The 19,319-nt window shown below is 49.3% G+C and overlaps 1 protein-coding gene across 1 annotated transcript; it reads left to right on the top strand.

Moving 5' to 3' along the window:
* The first annotated feature begins 11,664 nt into the window (after positions 1–11,664).
* Positions 11,665–16,477, top strand: GMFG (glia maturation factor gamma). Its single transcript, XM_082862563.1, has 7 exons — positions 11,665–11,763; positions 12,148–12,244; positions 12,342–12,391; positions 12,844–12,893; positions 15,516–15,598; positions 16,078–16,151; positions 16,325–16,477. The coding sequence occupies exons 1-7, from the start codon at positions 11,761–11,763 to the stop codon at positions 16,394–16,396; spliced, it is 429 nt and encodes a 142-aa protein (XP_082718689.1). The 5' UTR covers positions 11,665–11,760; the 3' UTR covers positions 16,397–16,477.
* Positions 16,478–19,319: the final 2,842 nt, after the last annotated feature.

The following is a 19,319-nucleotide window of genomic DNA, read 5'->3' as shown; positions in this document are numbered from 1 at the left end:
GTAACATGAGCCAATTAATTCTCTTTATTTTTATTAAACCAGTTTGAGCTAACATACTGTCACCTATATCTTAGAGTCTTGGTTTTTTTTTTGCTAAAACTGAGCACTTATATACAAGGCATTGTTCTAAATACGTTATATATATTAAGTTATTTAATCCTTATAATAGTTCTATGAAGTAAGATATCATTATTACCTTCATTTTTCAACTCTGGAAACTAAGGACCAGAGAAGTTCAATAACTTGTCCTAGGTCACAAAACAGGGGGTAAGCAATGATGTGGGATGCAAATCCTGTCTGGCCCCAGAGTCTGCATACTTGATCACTACACTACAATGCCCCATTGCACCCAACCCTATCTGAACAGAAAATCCAACTCTCTGACCCCAGACACTATCATCCCGGGACAGACAGAGCCCAGAGACCTTCTATTTGTGCCACCTGTCCTCAATTTCATCCTTTGTAAAATGAGGATAATCACAGTTTACCTACCTCATAGAGTTCCTGTGAATATGAGATGAGACAATACATGTGAAGCACTTGAACAGTGACTGGCAGATAATAATTACTCAATAAACAGTGGTCATTAACATTATTACTCTGTGGGTCACTAAAGTGCATCTGGCAAATACAATGCAGATGGAAGAGATCTGTTTTCTTTCACCTCTGTCCTTTAGGTGAAGAGAAGAGATGCCATGGGTTAGAGATGAAGAGTCTTTCTTGTCTTTAACCCACTGCATAAGCTGCATCCTCTGCCTGGAGAGCCACTCATCCTTGTCCCAACTCTTGTGGAACAGCACCCAGAACAAGTACCACTTCTTCTATGAAGTCTCTCCAGATAGAGGGTGCCTTCTCTCACTGCCAAATTTCCACAGTATATAATTTGTACCTCACGTTCTGTCCCGTGTACCTGCCCAACCTCTCTACTGTACTGTGAGCTCCCTGAAGGCCAGCCCCAGTATTTACCTCGTGATCTGTTTATTCTTCTCAAACTTAGAGAGAAACAAAAACCCTTGGAGAAAGTTGAGAGCCCTGTGGAGGCCCCAAACCTACAAAGGCTGAGGAGGGCTGAGAAGCCAACTAGGATGGGGTGAGGCAGATCCCCAGGAATAGGACGTGGGGTAGCTAAGAATCAGGAAACAGCACAAAGAAAAGTTCCAGATGAGAGAGGGTGGGGAAGGCAGCCTCTCCTAGGAGGAGTGGCCTTCCCCTCTCCTAGGAGGAGTGGCAAAAGGAGCTGGGTAGAGAGAATAAAAGAGGTGAGAGGAGAGGAGGGGGTGGATAAGATGTGTTGAACCTGAATGGGGAGTGAGAGTAAGGAACTCAGAGATTTCTGACCAAATGCAGGAAGAGCTGCCCATGAGCCAATGATTCCTAATAACTTACAGAGGGAAGGATCCCAGCTTGTGGGATTCAGAAAAGAACAAGTTACATCCTGGTACTTTCCAAACTCCCAGGCCAGTGAGGGTGAGTGGACAAGTACATGAAAAACTACAAGGAAGAAGATGAGCGGTGCTCTAAGAAGTACAATGGAAGGCTCTGGGCAGTAAGACACAGAAAATGAAAAGACTGGAAGGTGCCTTAAGGCAAGGGTGCCTATGTGGAGAATAGATGAGGATTAGATAAGGATAAGAGATGGACACGTGTGTTCAAGAAAGGAGCAACTTGAAGCAGAAGCACAGAAAGGGGATGGTATGGAGGGGTGGAGGGGAAGCCAGAAGGAGAAAATGCTGAGGAAGATCTGAAAGGGAACCATTCAAAGACGGAATATGAAGTAATTGCTCAGAGGGTGGGGTAACCTTGTGGAGAAACCAGAAACCTTTCAAAGAGGGTAAGGAATCTTCTGGAGGGTAGGTACTTCACAAAGGGGACTCCCAAGAAAATGGGGGTGGGCAGTAGGGCACAGAGGCATATGCTGAGATATCTTTCAGGGGGGCTTTCTGTGGGGAAAGGGAAATCCTCTTAGAGGGCAGTGGTTCTCAAACTTGAGCATGCATCAGAATCACCAGGAAGGTTCCTAAAAACAGCTGGGCCCTACTCCTAGGTTTTCTGATTCAGCAGGTCTGGGTTGGGACCTAAGAATTTGCATTTCTAACAAGTTCTCAGGTGATGCTGATGTTGCTGGTCCAGGGACAACACTTTGAGAACCACTACTACAGGGGGAGGGATTCTTTTGTGAGGAGGCCCTCAAAGTGGAAAAAGGAAGGAGAAGGCTTCAGAGAGGAAAATCAGGGGAGTCTTCAAGGAGAGTCTAAGGAGGGTGGGAATTCCCTGGCGGTTCAGTTAGGACTCCATGCTCTCAATGCTGAGGGCCTGGGTTCAATCCCTGGTCAGGGAACTAAAATTCCACAAGCCTTGCAGCGCAGCCAAAAAAATAAAAACCTTAAAAAAAAAAAAAGAGTCTAAGGAAGGTGTTAAGGGTCTCTCCATCTCTCTGAAGGGAAGATCTAAAGGGAGGAGGGGTTTATGAAGATAGAACCTAAGAAAAATGGTCTGAGAGAAAGATCTCTGAGAGTTGGGATTTCAAGAGGTGAGGGTATCTCTTGAGGATCTGTTTAATAAAAGGGGACATAGAGACTCTTGAGAGGAGGAGTCTGCAGGATGCTGGGGGCCTATGGTGGGATAATGGGGGAAGGAGGCTCAGATCTGAGAAGGATCTCTACGTTGATTGCAGAGGAAAGAATGGAGGAGATGAGAGGGTGTAAATGGGGGTTCTAAAAGGGGTATATCTGATAGGGCCCTGAATAAGGTTTCTTGGGGATGTCAGAGGGAGAACCTGAGAGAGAGTGTTCTGAGGAAGTCTTACAAAGTGCTGGAGTTGCTGATGCACAGCAATTTTGGAGAAAATTCTCTAAAGGGAGTCTGTGGAGGTGTGGTCTTCTGTGAGAGATCTTAGATTTACTGGAGCAGGATGACAGAGGCCTTTTTAGGAACAGCTCTCAAAGAGCTCAGATGAGAAACGCTGAGTAAAGGTCTCAATAGGATATACGGGGAAGGTGGGTCTTGGGGTGGGGGAATATGGGAACATCCGAGTAGAGGGTTTTTCAAAAAACAATTCTGGGGGCTTCCGTGGTGGCGCAGTGGTTGAGAGTCCACCTGCCGATGCAGGGGACACGGGTTCGTGCCCCGGTCCGGGAAGATCCCACATGCCGCAGAGCGGCTGGGCCCGTGAGCCATGGCCGCAGAGCCTGCGCGTCCGGAGCCTGTGCTCTGCAACGGGAGAGGCCACAACAGTGAGAGGCCCGCGTACCGGGAAAAAAAAAAAAAAAAATTAAAAAAAAACAATTCTGGGACTTTCTAAGAAAAGGAGCCGGTTGGTGCTGGGGGTCTTCTACAGGTGGTTCTAGAGGATTTGAGGGAAGCTGTGAGGGTGAGTTCAGGGAGGGAACTATCTAGGAAAAGTCTCTTAGTAAAGCAGGAGGTCTCTAAGTGCTGATTCAAGGGTCTCTGTGCTGGAAGGGTCTCTGGGAGGGATTTCAAGGGCATATCTCAGAGGGCTCAAGGAGGTGGCTGGGGTCTCTGTGAAGACAGGAGGAGGTCTTGAAAAGCTGCATCTCAGAGGGGTCGTGAAGAGAGGGTCTTAGGGTTTACAGGGCTTGTGAGGAGGAAAGTTCATCTGAAAGTAGGTCTAGAAGGAGAGATTTTGAAAGGGGGATTCGAAGAGCGATTCTAGAAAATATCAGAGAGAAACTATGAGGAAACGTTTTGGAATCCTGAGGAAGCAATTTCTGTAACATTTTGTGTGGGTTACTAGGAGATTTGGGATACATAAAAAGGGTTTTGGAAGAGACTTGTGGAATGTGGACGAAGAGTTCTCCAGAGATTTCAGGGAATCTCTGGAGAAGATTTCTGGGATAAGTGAGGAGGGTCTCAGGGGAAGATTTCTGGGGTATCTGAGGGTGATCTCTAGGGCATTTCAGGGTGGTGAGATTTGAGAAGTATGAGGAGGTCTTTGAGAGAGATTTTTGGGACCTGTGGGAGAGGCCAAAGGGATGACTTTTGGGATATGTCAAGGGGGAGTGTATATGGGAGATGGATTGGTGGCGGGGGGGGGCGCTCCAAGTGAGTTTTGAGGATCCGAGGCCATTTCAGAGAGTCTCTGAGGAAGATTTTCAGGGGACATCAGGGGCATTCTGGAGGATTCCAAGGGGAGGGGCTCTGAGATTTGGGGGCTATGAGTGGAAAATCTCCAAGGCGATTTCTGGTATGGGGGTAGGTGGGAGGGAAAATTCTTGGGATGTGTGAGAAGGAAGTCTGGGGGAGACTGTTGGGATGTGCGAAGCAGGTCGCTGGGGGAGATTTCTGGAATGTACAGGGTCTGGAGGGGATTTCGGGGAATCTCTGATCTGAAGGAGATTTTTAGGGCTTACGAGGGAGGTTCCTTGAGAAGATATCTGACACATATCGTTGGAATATGAGGAGTGGCCCCGGGGAAATATTTCTGGACGGAGGAGGTTCGGGGATCTGGGACCAGACGGGGGTTCTCTGAGGAAGATATTTGAGGCGTAGGACGGGGTCTGGAGCAGACGTGGAAATATCAGGGGTGGCCTCTCGGGAAGCCTTTCGCACCGCGGAAAGGTACAGAGAGCTTCGGGCGGATTCGGGGGGTCTGTGGGCGTGCCCTCCAGGGAGGTGTCCGAGGTACACCTGGGGGGGTCACGAGATAGGCTGCTGCCAGACCCCCGGCCACCCCGAGGGGCAAGAATTTCGGAGAGAAGCTCGAGAAGCGGCCCGTGAGGGCGACTCGGGGGATGGGTGTGGGAGATCCTCTCGAGGGTCGGGACCCCGGAGGCCCGCGCTCCGCGCCCGCCGCCTCCCAGGGTCCCTGAGGGGGCGGGGCCGCCCGCGGCCTGGGGCGCCCTGAGGTGAGCCCCGCGCGCTCCGACCCGCCGCCGCCCCGCGTCCGCCCGACCCTGCCCGCCACTCACCGCCTCGGCCTCCGCCGCCGCCGCCGCCGCCGCCGCCCGGGCCTCCTCAGGCCTCCGCCACTGCCGTCGCCCCCTCTCCGGCCCGCGAGCTCCCCTCCCTCCTCCCTCACCGACCACCGCCGCCGCCACCGCCGCCGTCGCGCTGCGTCACCGCGCCGTGCGTCACCGCCCCTGGCCCCGCCCCGACGGGACTGCCGCGCGCCGGCATTAGCTGACGCCGAAGAGAGGAACGGTACGCCCGCCAACGGGCTGCGAGGGCAGCCCGAAGGGCGGGAGGTGTGCGCGGAGAAAGGCGGGGTCCCAGCGGAGAAGGGGGCCGCGGGGGTTGAACGAGGCCCACGAGGCCCGCCCCCCGCTCAGTGGGATTGGCCTGCTGCGCGGCTGACGGGCAGTCAGCCCGGCGGGCGGGGCAGGGGCGGGGCGCGCGCGGCGTTGCCACGGGCAACGGGCCCTGCGGAGCCCGGCGGAGCCCGGCGGAGCCTGGGATTGGGCCTCCCGGCCTGCAGGGGACAGTCTCGCGCGCGTCTACCTCAGCGGCCTCGAGCTAAGTCACAATTCCTGATTCTGGCGTTCAAGGCCCGGCTGCGCGACCCGCCTGCACGCTCCGCTCTAGGCCTGGGCCCCGCCACCACCTGACTGTCTAGGTTGCGAGTAACCGCTCCGGCTGCTGGAGTCTCAGCTTTCCCACCGCAACCGTCTGTGAACCTGTTGCTTCTTCTCTCAGATAGGAATTGAAAGAGAGGAAGCATTTAAAAGTGCCGGGCAGGGCTACCCTGGTGGCGCAGTGGTTAAGAATCCGCCTGCCAATGCAGGGGGCAATGGTTCGAGCCCTGGTCCGGGAGCAGCTAAGCCCGTGTGCCACAACTACTGAGCCTGCGCTCTAGAGCCCACGTGTCACAACTACTGAGCCAGCGTGCTACAACTACTGAAGCCCCCACGCCTAGAACCTGTGCTGCACAACAAGAGAAGCCACCGCAGTGAGAAGCCCGCGCCCTGCAACGGAAGACCCAATGCAGGCAAAAATAAATAAATAAATAAATAAAATTAAAAAAAATTGTTGATAAAGCGGTGGGCGCAAAGCCTTCAATAAGTGGGAGTTGTTGCTCTGACTGTTGTAACCTATTCATTCCGCACACTGTCCTGGATCAGCGTGAACTAATCAGAGCGGGGCGCTCACTCAGAAGGCTGTCAGGTGACAGAGGCGTGGTTGTTAGAGGAACCCAAAGAAAGGCAGTCGGAGTGGAACATAAGAGTTCACCGCGGCCAAAAGTTTGGCCACTTGAGAGAGTTTGGATTTGTCCCGAGGACGCTGAGGAGCCATGGAAGGGCTTCAAGCCAAGGAGAGTCAGTGGGGGTTTGCAAAGATGTCTCTGGCTTTTATATGGAAGATGGATTGGAGGAAATAGAACTGGAGCTGAGAGTCCAGGGAGGCAGCTGGGGTAGGAGAGGGGCGTTTGCACCAGGGTGGGACTGTGGGGAGGGGAGGAGGAGTGGGTGGCAGGGCTGGATGCCCAGGAGGCCCGGGGAACCTGCTCTGGGACTGGGTGGCCGCAGAGGGGTAAGGAGGGAGAAGTTCAAGATGAGGCCCTCTGGCTAGAAGGTTGGGGGGATTGGGGGCTTCCCTGAGAAGGAGACCCAGAGGAGAAACAGGTTAGGAAGATGCTGAGCCCAGTGTGTGCCACCCAGCATGAGGATTTAGGCGGCTCCACACCCCTGGGGCTGGGGCTTAAGAGAAAAATTGGGGCTGGAAACCAAGATCTGAGGGTGATCAAAGATGGTAATTGAAGCTGCGGGAGTTAGTGACCTAGTGTGCGGTGGGTATGAAGGATGAATGGAGACAAGGACTGGACAGAACCTTGAGAAGAGGAGACGTATAAGGTTTGAGCAAAGGAATTGACACTCTCAACAAAGATTGAGAAGGAACAGCCAGAGAGAGAGAGGAGGAAGAAAACCAGGAAAACATGGCATCTCAGACGCTGTGAGGAAAGGCCATTTTATTAAAAAAATTTTTTAATTAAAAAAATTTTATTTATTTTTGGCTGCATTGGGTCTTTGTTTCTGCTAGCGGGCTTTCTCTAGTTGTGGCGAGCGCGGGCTACTCTTCGTTGCAGGGCGCGGGCTTCTCATTGCAGTGGCTTCTCTTGTGGAGCACGGGCTCTAGGTGTGCAGGCTTCAGTAGTCGTGGCACAAGGGCTCAGTAGTTGTGGCTTGCGGGCTCTAGAGCGCAGGCTCAGTAGTTGTGGCACACGGGCTTAGTTGCTCCGCAGCATGTGGGGATCTTCCCGGACCAGGGTTCGAACCCGTGTCCCCTGCGTTGGCAGGTGGATTCTTAACCACGGCGCCACCAGGGAAGCCTGGAAAGGCCATTTTAAAACAGAGTGTGGGGGGGATATCACAAACCCTAAGCATTACCCCCTCCATTTAAGCAACCACTTTCACACCATATAAAATGGTTGTGCTCTAAGGGCGCTGGTTCATTTATTCATTCAATAAGACTTCTTGAGTACCTAAAATGTGCCAGGCACTACCCGAAGTGCTAAAAATTCAGCAATGAACGAGGCAGACAAAAATCCCTCTCTTCATGAGGCTTACCTTCTAGTTGGGGGGGGACAGAAACAAATAAATACAATGTAGCTTGGTAATAAGTTCTATGGAGAAAACTTATAAGGGGATTGAGAGATGCGGCTGGCACTGTTTTAGATGGGGAAAAGCACCTTTGATCAGGTGACATTTGAACAGAAATCTGAATGAGTGAAGGGGTGAACCATGAAGGAAGGAGGGTTCCAGAAAGAGGAGCCAGCAAGTGCAAAAGCCTGGTGACGCCAGAAAGGGGCTAGTGTGGGTGGAGAGGAGTGAGCAAAGAGGAGGGTATTGAAAGACAAGGTCCAAGAAGTAATGGAGGAGGGGTCGTGGCAGATGATTTAGAGTTTTTAAGGCCACTATAAGGACTTTTGCTTTCACCCAAATAATAGTGGAGCCATGAGAGGGTTTTTGAGAGCGCAGGCATGTCATCTGGCTTGGTTTTCTTTTTTGGCCACGCCGTGCAGCATGCGGAATCTTAGTTCCCCTGACCAGGGATCGAACCTGTGACCCCGCAGTGGAAGCACAGAGTCCTAACCACTGGACAGCCAGGGAGTTCCTGGCTTGGGTTGTTTTAGGATGTCTCTGACGGTCCTATGAAGAACAGAGTGTTGAGAGGCGGGCAGGAGCAGAGAAACAGTGAGGAGGCTGCTGTGAGATTTCAGGCAGAAGAATATGGGCTGTGGAGGGGAGCAGTGGACCAGTTCTGGTTATATTTTGAAGTTCAGAGCTGACAATTTCTGAGGTACGTTGTCAGAGGAAACAGACGGGTCAAGGATGACTCTTAAGACATGCAGATGGATATGTCACACTGGCATTTGGATATAAGAGCCTAGAGTTCAGGGAGAGACCCAGCTGGAGAAATAATTAAGGTATCCCCTTTGAAAACCAAGAAACTGTTGCTATCAGGAAGACAGGAAGATGGATGGAAAAGAGAAGGGGACCAAGGACTGACCCCTGGGACACCTGACTGTTAAAAGGAGGCTGACATATGATCCTGCAATCGCACTTCTAAGCACATATCTAGAGAAACTATAATTCGAGAAGATACATGCACTGCGATGTTCCTTGCAGCACTATTTACAATAGCCAAGACATGGAAACAACCTAAATGTCCATCGACAAATGAATGGATGGACCTAGAGATTATCATACTAAGTCAGAAAGAGTAAGACAAATACCATATGTTATCACTTATATGAGCAATCTAAAATGTGACACAAATGAACTTATCTACGAAGCAGAGACAGACTCACAGACATAGAGAACAGACTTGTGGTTGGAGGGGTGTGGGAGAGGGATGGATTGGGAGTTTGGGGGTAGCAGATGCAAACTATTATACATAGAATGGATAAACAACAAGTTCCTACTGTATAGCACAGGGAACTATATTCAATATCCTGTGATAAACCAAAATGGAAAAGAATATGTAAAAAAAGTATGTACGTGTATAACGGAATCACTTTGCTGTACAGCAGAAATTAACACAACATCGTAAGTCAACTATACTTCAATAAAATTAAAAAAAAAAAAAGAAGGTCTGGGGCTTCCCTGGTGGCACAGTGGTTGACAGTCCGCCTGCCGATGCAGGGGACACGGGTTCGTGCCCCGGTCCGGGAAGATCCCACATGCCGCGGAGCGGCTGGGCCCGTGAGCCATGGCCACTGAGCCTGCGCGTCCGGAGCCTGTGCTCCGCAGCTGGAGAGGTCACAGCAGTGAGAGGCCCGCGTACCGCAAAAAAAAAAAAAGAAGGTCCGAGCAGGCACAGCCAGAAGAGCCAGAGGAAAACCAGGCCAGGGTGGTGTCCTGGAAGCCAAGTGAAGAAAGTGTTTTGGGCATGGGGAGTGATGGATGGCGTCAGATGTGGCTGACAGGGCACAGCAGATGAAGACTGAGAATTGACCATTAGGTCCAGCACCACAGATGTCCTTGGTGGCCCCGACAAGTGTATGTCATTGGAGAGAGACAGGAGTGAGTCTGCTGGGAGAGAGTTGAAGAGTGAAATGGGAGGAGAAATTGGAGGCAGTGAGTGTGGACTGTTCTTTCAAGAAGTCTCGCTGAAAAGGGAAGGAAATGAATGGGCAGTGGCTCGACCGGAGACAGGGTTTTTAGTTTTTAAGATGGAAGACATAACACGGCGTGTACGCTGAGGGAAAGATCCAGTAGAGGTGAAGACATTGATGATGCAGGGAGGAGAGCAGCTGCAGCAATGCCCTTGAGGAGGTGAGAGAGAGTGGGATCTGCCCACTGCTATGGAGGGAAGTCAGTACAGTGGGCCAGACATCGTGGGGCTGGATCCTTTAACAATCCTCTATTGTTTGCTTATATTTTCTCATGGAAATGCACAGGTTTCTGATCAATCACTTCCCTTTTATTTCTCCTTTATATGACAATTAGGACATTATATTGATTTGGGGGAGAACTTATGTGTATAACTATGTTGCGTTATCTAGGAATTTCATTTCAGGATGGGAACTTGGGGGGGGAATACAAAATGCTCTTAATAAAAAAGGAGGTATTGGTCTGATAGGATGGAACACCATTGTTGTAGCGCCATTATAAGGCCCATGAGGTTGAATAATTGCAGGAAAAAATTCATCATTACTTGGGTGCTGTGGAGTCTTCTCTCTATTCTCCATTTCCCCATCAACCTAATAAGTGGCAGTTTGACCAGCAAACATCTCTAAGTTCCCCCTTTCAGCTCTGGAATTAAAATATTCCAGATTGGGTGGGTGGGAATCCAGGAAGGCTTCCTGGAGGAGGAGCTAAAGAGCTCATTATTCCATTATCAAAAAATCTACAGATAATAAATGCTACAGAGGGTGTGGAGAAAAGGGAACCCTCTTACACTGTTGGTGGGAATGTAAATTGGTACAACCATTATGGAGAACAGTATGGAGGTTCCTTAAAAAACTAAATATAGAACTACCATATGATCCAGCAATCCCTGCGCATATATCTGAAGAAAAACATAATTCAAAAAGATACATGCACCCCAGGGACTTCCCTGGTGGTGCAGTGGTTAAGAATTCGCTTGCCAATGCAAGGGACACAGGTTTGAGCCCTGGTCTGGGAAGATCCCACATGCCACAGAGCAACTAAGACTGTGTGCCACAACTACTGAGCCCACATGCCACAACTACTGAAGCCCACGTGCCTAGAGCCTGTGCTCTGCAACAAGAGAAGCCACCGCAGTGAGAAGCCCACGCACTGCAATGAAGAGTAACCCCCACTTGCTGCAACTAGAGAAAGCCCGTGCACAGCAATGAAGACCCAACGCAGCCTAAAATAAATAAATTTATTTTAAAAAAAAGATACATGCACCCCAATGTTCATTGCAGCACTATTTACAATAGCCAAGTCATTGAAGCAACCTCATGTCCATTGACAGACAAGTGGGTAAAGAAGATGTGGTACATACACACAATGGAATATTAGTCAGCCATAAAAAAGAACAAAATAATGTCATTTGCAGCAACATGGATGGACCTACAGATTGTCATACTGAGTGAAATAAGTCAGACAGAGAAAGACAAATATATGTCACTTATAGGTGGAATCTAAAAACAATGGTACAAATGACCTTATTTACAAAACAGAAATAGAGTCACAGATGTAGAAAACAAACTTAGGGTTACCAGTGAGCAAAAGGAGGGGAAGGGATAAACTGGGAAATTGGGATTGACATATATACACTACTATACGTAAAATAGATAAGTAATAAGGATCTACTGTAAAGCACAGGGAACTCTATTCAATACTCTGTAATGACCTATACGGGAAAAGAATCTAAAAAAGAGTGGATATATGTATATGTATATGTTTGCTATACACCTGAAACTAACACAACATTGTAAATCAACTATACTCCAATACAAATTAAAAAAATAATAAAGCTCATCATTACCTACTGTGTATTGAGTGTGTCCACCATGCTGGGAGATATGTGAAACTATTTTATCCTCGTAACAATCCTGAATCAGAGGCGTGAAGTTACTTAGCTAGGGCCACACAGTAAGGCAGCATTCGAACCTGGTCTGGGTGACTGCAAAGCCTGGGAGGTCCCAGCAGATGAGGGGAAGGAAAGAGGGGGAGGAGTCATCTGTGACAGTTGTCCCAGAATGGGCATAAACAGGATGTGGTGTTAGATGAAACCTTTCCCCTACCCCACACCCTGCCCCCTGTAGCCCTGGTCCCCACCCCTAGAGGACAGCGGAACCCAGAAAAGAAGAGGCCTGTGGACAGAAAAGTCATGGTTGGGGCCAGGGTCGTATGGAAAGGGCTAGGGGCTGGAGTGGGGCTGGGGCTAGGAGGACACCAGGGTGAAGGTCAGGCTGTGGAAGGGAGGTCAAGGCTGGGGGAAAAGAGACTGTGGTTCCGGGTTTAGCCCAGGCAAGCAGATCCCTGGGCCTCCCCGGGCGTTGCCCAAGGGCACCTGCTGAGAGGGCTCGAGTCCAACCTCTGCTCTGCAAAGGGGCAGCATCTGCCCTGAGGGAAAGGAGCCTTTTCCTAATGTTCACAAAGGCAATCTATGGGCTATTGGGTCTTCCTCTTCATTAGTAGATGGAGAAACTGAGGTTTGGGGAAGGGGGCAGGGCTGAGGCCAGGCGACTCAGCTCTTGCTGGGCTCCTCTGACAGTCTGACTCCCTGGTGGTGTGCGAGGTGGACCCAGAGCTAAAGGAAAAGCTGAGGAAATTTCGCTTCCGAAAAGAGACGGACAATGCGGCCATAATAAGTGAGTGTCATCTTCCCTCCTGGAAGGATGGGGTATGGGGACAAGCGTGGGGGCAGATGGGAGGGGCCTCTAACCCCCATGTGCCCTCCCTCCTCAGTGAAGGTGGACAAAGACCGGCAGATGGTGGTGCTGGAGGAAGAATTTCAGGTGAGGGGATCGGGGGATGGGACCTCCAAGAAGGGCAGGGTGGGACTGGGAGACCCAAGCGACTGTGACTGATGCTAAGAGCCTGGCATGGGGGGCCAGAAAGACCCGGAGGTCAAGTCCCAACTTAGCTGTGACCCTAGGCGAGAGACTTCACCTGTATGGGTCTCTCTTTCCTCATCTGTGAAATGGTGATAGCAGTCCCTACCTCTTAGGGTTGTCTGTGGATTCGATGATTTAATCCTTGTAGTGGGTTTAGAAGAAAAGTGTCTTAACACCTCTGGGCTTCAGTTTGCTCATCTGTAAAATGGGGATAACAATAAGACCAACCCCTCTGGGATTTGGGAGAGGTCAATGAGTTAATCCATGCATGTGTATTTCTTGGACTAGTGCCTTGGCACACAGTAAGTGTTCATTTAATGGCAGTCTTTTTTTTCCTCTCCCCTCATCCCCAGAATATTTCTCCAGAGGAACTAAAAATGGAGTTGCCAGAGAGACAGCCCAGGTATGCTGGGGGAAGGAAGGGGACGGTCAGGCCATGGGGAGAGGGGTGATGATAGGGATACAGACTGAGGGACTGTTTGGGTTCCAGTCCTATTCATGGGCTCCGGATCTATGTCTTTGAAGTCAAATGTTCCTGTCCTAGGACTTTTGGTTTGTTTACCAAAATGTTATTGCAGAATTTTACACTAATAGTCATATGTAATGTTAGAGTTTGCTTTTTTTTTTTTTGGTACAAACCGTGTCAGGTTTTGGTCTCAACATTGCACTTGCTTCATTTAAAAAAAGAGTTAAAATTTCCTTATTCTTCAATACTTGGGCATACTTTGAGTAGCAAAGGATTTATTTGACCTTTAATTATTGGGGAGAATCCTGTGTGAAGCCAGAGGAGCCTGGTGCTTTTGTGTGTGGAGGAGCTTTTCGACACTTCTGTGAAAACTGGTCTCTTTAGATTTTTCATCTCCACTGATTTTTGGGTGCCCTACAACTCTGAGCCTCAGAGTTGAGATCTCAGGCTCTAGATCTCAGCCAGGACCAGCATCCTGGGCGTCTGACAAGTGCAGTCACACAGGGCCCCGTACCCAGAAGGGAGCCTTGAATGCAGGGCTTGATGCTCTACGACTGCCTGCTGTCTTGAAATTCTTTATAGTTATATCTTTGAATCTGTGTTTTGTGTGAAGTGTGATGGAACAATGGAGCATGTGCTGGGGGCTTGGAGCCTCCCTCAGCTCATATCTCCAGCCTGGATGGGTTCTCAGCTACCCATTCCCTGCATTGCCCAGCAATGGCTGCTGCCCTCTGTCCTAGGCAGGGGACCTGATTACAGGTTCCGGGAGTGTCAGGGTCAGGGTCGGTACTCACCCCCTGCATGACAAGTTCCAGGGTGTGCCTTTGAGCATTTCCATTCCCTCTGTGAGTGTCCCCATGCCCAAGAGAGCGTGATTTTAAATAGGAAATTTTAAAAGATCAATCTGGAGAGAGACTGCAGAAGAAAGGAAAAAAGCCTTTCTCCTGTGTTTATAACAAGGGGTCTTGCATTTTCATTTTGTGCTGGGCTTGGGAAATTATGTAGCTGGCTGTAGTCTCAGCCCCTGATTCTAGTTCTCTGTATAATAAAACATAGTGGTTGAGCACTTATACTCTACCAGCCAACTTCCTGGGTTCAAATCTATCCATAGAAACTTGGGCAAGTGACTTCACCTCTCTGGGCCTCAATTTTTCCATCTGTAGTATGGGGATAATAATAGTACCTACATCATAGGGTTGTTGTGAATCAAACAAGCACTTATTTATTTATTTATTTTGGCCGCACCACTCGGCATGTGAGATCTTAGTTCCCTGACCAGGGATGGAACCCGCACCCCTGCAGTGGAAGGGCAGAGTCTTAACCACTGGACCGCCAGGGAAGTCCCTAAGCCATTTTTTCTTAAAAAATTTTTTATTGAGATATATTTGACATATTATATTAGTTTCAGGTGTACAACATAATGATTTGATATTTGTATATACTGTATTACAAACTGTTCACCACCATAATCTAGTTAACATCTGTCATCATACATAGTTTAAAAAATTTTTTTTCTTACGATGAGGACTTTTAATATCTACTCTTTTAGCAACCTTCAAATATACAATACTGCACTGTTAACTATACTTACCATGCTGTACGTCATATCCCTAGAACTTATTTAAAATAAATAATGGGAAATAAAATAACTGGAAATTTGTACGTTTTGACTCCCTTCACCCATTTCGCCCACCCCCACCTTCGACAACCACTAATCTGTTCTCTGTATTTATGAACTTGGTGGCTTGTTTCTTTGTTTTTATTTTTTAAATTCCACATATAAGTGAGATCATAAGACATTTCTCCTTCTCTGACTTATTTCACTTAGCGTAATGCCCTCAACATCCATCCATGTTGCATATGGCAAGATTTTGTTATTTTTATGGCTGAATAGTATTCCATTGTGTGTGTGTGTGTGTGTGTGTCTGTGTGTGTGTGTGTGTGTATACTGCATCTTCTTTATCCATTCATCCATCAGTGGATACTTAGGTTTTTTCCATATCTTGGCTATTATAAATAATGCTGCAATAAATATGGGGGTGCATATATCTTTTCAAATTATTGTTTTCATTTTCTTTGATAAATACCCAGCAGTGGAATTGCTGGATCACATGGTAGTTCTATTTAGCATTTACTATTATTATTATTATTTTAATTATTAAAAAGACTTTTAATTTTGAAATTATTATAGATTCACAGAGAGTTGCAAATATAGTACTCCTTATCCAGTTTCCCCCAATGGTTACATCTTACCTAACTATAGTGCAGTATCAAAACTGGGAAACTGGCATTTATACACTGTATGTATAGTTCTATGTTATCTTTTTTAAAAAATTAATTAATTAATTAATTTTAATACAGCAGGTTCTTATTAGTTATCCATTTTTATTATTTTTTTTTAAATCATTTATTGTGTTTGAGGCCAGTACCCTGCGTCTCAGTTGTTAACCCTAGGTTCTCAGACTCAGTCAAGATTTCAAGGTTGTGGTCTCAGGTAATGGGCACTGGGCCTGGGCTCCAGGCCAAGTCCTGAGTTTGGATTCCCTCTTGCTGCTGTAGGTTCGTGGTCTACAGCTACAAGTACACGCACGCCGATGGCCGAGTGTCCTACCCCTTGTGTTTCATCTTCTCCAGCCCTGTGGGTGAGACACAGCTCTACTCATCCTGAGAAAGTGGTCTTAGATTCTGTGTGAGGGTGTGTAAGTGTGTGTGTTTGAGTGCAAGTGTGTGTGCATGCCTGTGACTGGTGATTGTGTGACTGTGTGCATGTGTGTGGGTGCCTGTGTGAGAGTGGTGTGTGTGTGGTGTGAGTCCTGAGAGGGCATTGGGTGGAGGTGGAGGCACAGAGCCCCCATCCTCCTTAGTCCTGAGGCGTATAAGCAAACTCACTTCTTCCTTTTACCTAGAAACCCCTGTCTGGCCCCAAACCATCTCCAGGGACCCTAAAATAACTTCAAGCCCCCAAACAAACCTGGGGACCCTGACTATAGCCTCCAGGGACCTCCTTAGAACAGTTCCTGGGACTCTTAGAAAACTCCAGGGTCTGCAAGACATTACTTAGGGCCTTAGAGAACACTCTGGCATCCCCCAGTTATGCTTCCTCCTTCTCTTTTCCACACAGGCTGCAAGCCTGAACAACAGATGATGTATGCAGGAAGCAAGAACAGGCTGGTGCAGACGGCAGAGCTCACAAAGGTCTGGGCCTGGGGCTGAGGCTCCCGAGTGTGAGAGGGAGAGTCTGGACTCCTGGTCTGTGCCATGAGGGGGCTGGGGATCTGGGTTCCTGGGTCTGAAGGAGGAGGGGGTCAGGGCCCTCACTCTTTTCGGTTCCTGAGTGGATTATAATACTGAGCCCTCTCTCTGCCCAGGTGTTTGAAATCCGCACCACTGATGACCTCACAGAGGCCTGGCTCCAGGAGAAGTTGTCTTTCTTTCGCTGACCTCTGGGCGGGGGACCTGAACTCAGGCCCCCTAGGACCTGAACATCTGAGACCTTAAAGAAATTAAAATACAAGAACTCAGAGACCCTCAGTTCTGGCTCAGTTTCTGTTCCTCACTGTGGGCTGTAGGTGGCAGTCCTGCAGTACCAGCCTTAGGCCAGTAGAGGGCAGGCAGATCCAGTGGACGCCTGCCGAGGCCTGGGAGTAAAGGAGGATTCAGTACCTGTTCCTCTGAAAGAAAGGGAGGGGCCTGCAGGATTTCCTAGGGAGAAATGAGGGAGGCCTGGTCTCCTAGAGGGATTGGGGGGATATCTGAATCTGTGGAGGGGCCACTCCCAAGGGGGACAAGGACACCTGCGTCCCTGAGAGTAAAGAAGGCAGAGTGCCTGTCTCCCCACCTCTCACCTTCCCACCCTAGCAGGCATTAGCTTGTACCTATGCTAATTTTCTCAGTAAGCCCCCAGGCAGGAAGATTTTAAAGGCAGAAAAGTTGTTGAAGTTGCTATAAAAGTGAAATAGAACAGCTTCAGGGGCTGGGGAGTTGCTGGGGGTGGGTGGTTTGTGCAGTTGGGTAGGCCTGAGGGCCCAGGTCTGGGAAAGATTAAGAGGATCCAGGACTCTCAGTGGAACCCCGAGGAGTATGAGGTTGAGGAGGCAGGAAAGGGACACTGCCTGCCCCTGTCTGGAGATTCTTCTTTCTTTCTCTGTCATCTCTGGGTATTTGACTCTCTCAGGCTTTCTGTTTCTGAGGGACATTCATTGAGCACCCACAGTGTACCAGGCTCTGAGGATTCTGAGATGGGCAGGTTTTCACAGAGTTGAATCACTGTCTCTCTCTGCCTCTCCTCCAGGTCTCTGATTGTTCCTCTCTCTGTCCCTAGATTCAGGGACCTGGGAACTCCCTCCTCCCACCCTTTTCCAGGTTCCCAGTTGAGAGGTGGCTGTTGCCATGGTAACAAGGACGGAGTGACCTTGGGCCCTGGCTGCCCCTCCCCCGGCCCTGTCATTCCTGGGGGAGGGTCCACAAGCCCAGCTCCAACCCTTCCCCTTCCTTCCCAGCCTTAACATGTCCTCATCACCCCACTCTGTCCCATCCCTTGCCCCTTGTCCCCAGTCAGGACAAGCCCTTTGCATGAGGGATTCAGGATAGAATCGCTCTACACTGGACTATAGAGAGATCCCCACTGCCCTCAGTTTTCTGTGGGGAGAGGGTTGGGTTGAGCGCCACTCCTCTCTTTCACCCATGCTGGTGCCCCTATCCCATTTCTCTTGCTAGGGATGTCTCTACACATCCCTCTGCACAGCCTCAGTTCCTGAAGGCTAGAGATGAGGAGATAGGACGGGTCATTCAATGATGAGGTCAGCAACTCCTGGTCTGCAGGGATCAGAGAGGCAAAAGGACTTGTCCAAGGTCATGAACTTACATGATCAAATGGATAATAATAGCCAACTCTGATTGATGGCTTCCTATGTGCCAGGTACTTCTATAAGCACTTTACAGGTATTAACTAATTTAATTCCTACAGTAACCCGTGAAGAAGGTACCAGTTTTATCCCCAATTTACAAATGAAGAAACTGAGGCACAGAAGTCAAAAATAGTTGCTCAAAGCCACACAGCTAGTGGTCTGTACAGTTAGAACTTTAACCCAAAGCTATCCTGTGGTCCACGGCCACTCCCTCTCTTAGGCAGGGGATTCAGGGAACCCGCTCCTCTTCCTCTACCTCCTCTTTCTCCTCCCACTACCCCCCCACACCACGGTTAAAAGGTCTGCCTCCAGGTTCATGATTGCAAACGATCCAATCAGAAAGAGGCATGTGCAAGGACTTGCCCAATCAGGAGCAAGGAGTTTGGAAAGCAGGGACCAATCAGAGAGGGTGACTCTGAGGGGCAGTCCAATGCAGAGTAGGTTTGAGTAGAGGGCTTGTGGAGGGACCAATCAAAGAGGTCAGAACAGAATACCGCTGTACAGTGCAAAGTGGGCTCAATGGGGCGTTGCTTTTGGTTTGGGGCCAGGCCTTTGAGGGGCGGTACAAACTGGGAGCCACCTCCTCTCTTTCCGCCAACCTCCTCTCTAGGTTCCCACAAATCCAGGCTCCCTAGGCTTTTCCTGGGGCACTTCTCCCTGCTAACCTTGAATGTGAGCAGGGCTTATGTTGAACAGGTGAAGACTGGACGTTAGGTCGGAGCTGAGAATGGGGTACCCAAGTTAGGCCTGAAGGGCCAGTGCTTAGGCTGAAAGCTTGACGCTTTTGGAGTGGAGCCTAAGGTGGAGGGGTGGGGCTTAGGTGGGGGCAGGGCCCAGGCTGAAGAAGTATGAATGTTATAAATTTTAGGGTGGTGACTAAGGTAAAGGGGTGGGGCTTGGGCTGTGAGGGTGAGACCTAGGCTTGAGGGGTGTTATTTAAAGTATTTATTTATTTATTTATTTTTGGCTGCCTCGGGTCTTAGTTGCGGCATGCGGAATCTTTCCTTGCGGGGGGTGGTGCGTGGGCTTCTCTCTAGTTGTGGCCCGTGGGCTCTGGCCGCGTGGGCTCTGTAGTTGTGGCACATGGGCTCTCTAGTTGTGGCGTGTGGGCTTAGTTGCCCCGCAGCATGTGAGATCTTAATTCCCCGACCAGGGATAGAAACCGTGTCCCGAGCATTGGAAGGGGGATTCTTAACCACTGGCCCACCAGAGATGTCCCGAGGGGTGTTATTTATTTAGGTCAGATAGGGGAGAGATTTTGCTGTGGGGTGGGGCCTTAGAGACAGAGGGTGGAGCCTATGCTTGGGGGCAGGGCCTAAGTTATTGAAGAATTAGATTGGATCTCTATTAGCTGGTCTAGGTCAGGAATTAGGGCCCCAGGGAATTCATCATACTATCACCTTCCACCTGTTGCCCTGTTTTTCAGGCCATCTCACATTCCCTGACCTCATGGGGC

Source organism: Leucopleurus acutus, assembly GCF_964270905.1.
Source record: "Leucopleurus acutus genome assembly, chromosome: 20".
NCBI lineage: Eukaryota > Metazoa > Chordata > Mammalia > Artiodactyla > Delphinidae > Leucopleurus > Leucopleurus acutus.
Note: the sequence above shows the minus strand (reverse complement) of the source record. Positions and strands in the feature narration are given on the sequence as shown.

Coding starts and splice junctions, on each gene's coding strand:
- GMFG (XM_082862563.1), top strand. Junction 15,599..16,077: donor CATCTTCTCCAGCCCTGTGG/GTGAGACACAGC, acceptor TTTTCCACACAG/GCTGCAAGCCTGAACAACAG. Junction 16,152..16,324: donor AGACGGCAGAGCTCACAAAG/GTCTGGGCCTGG, acceptor CTCTCTGCCCAG/GTGTTTGAAATCCGCACCAC.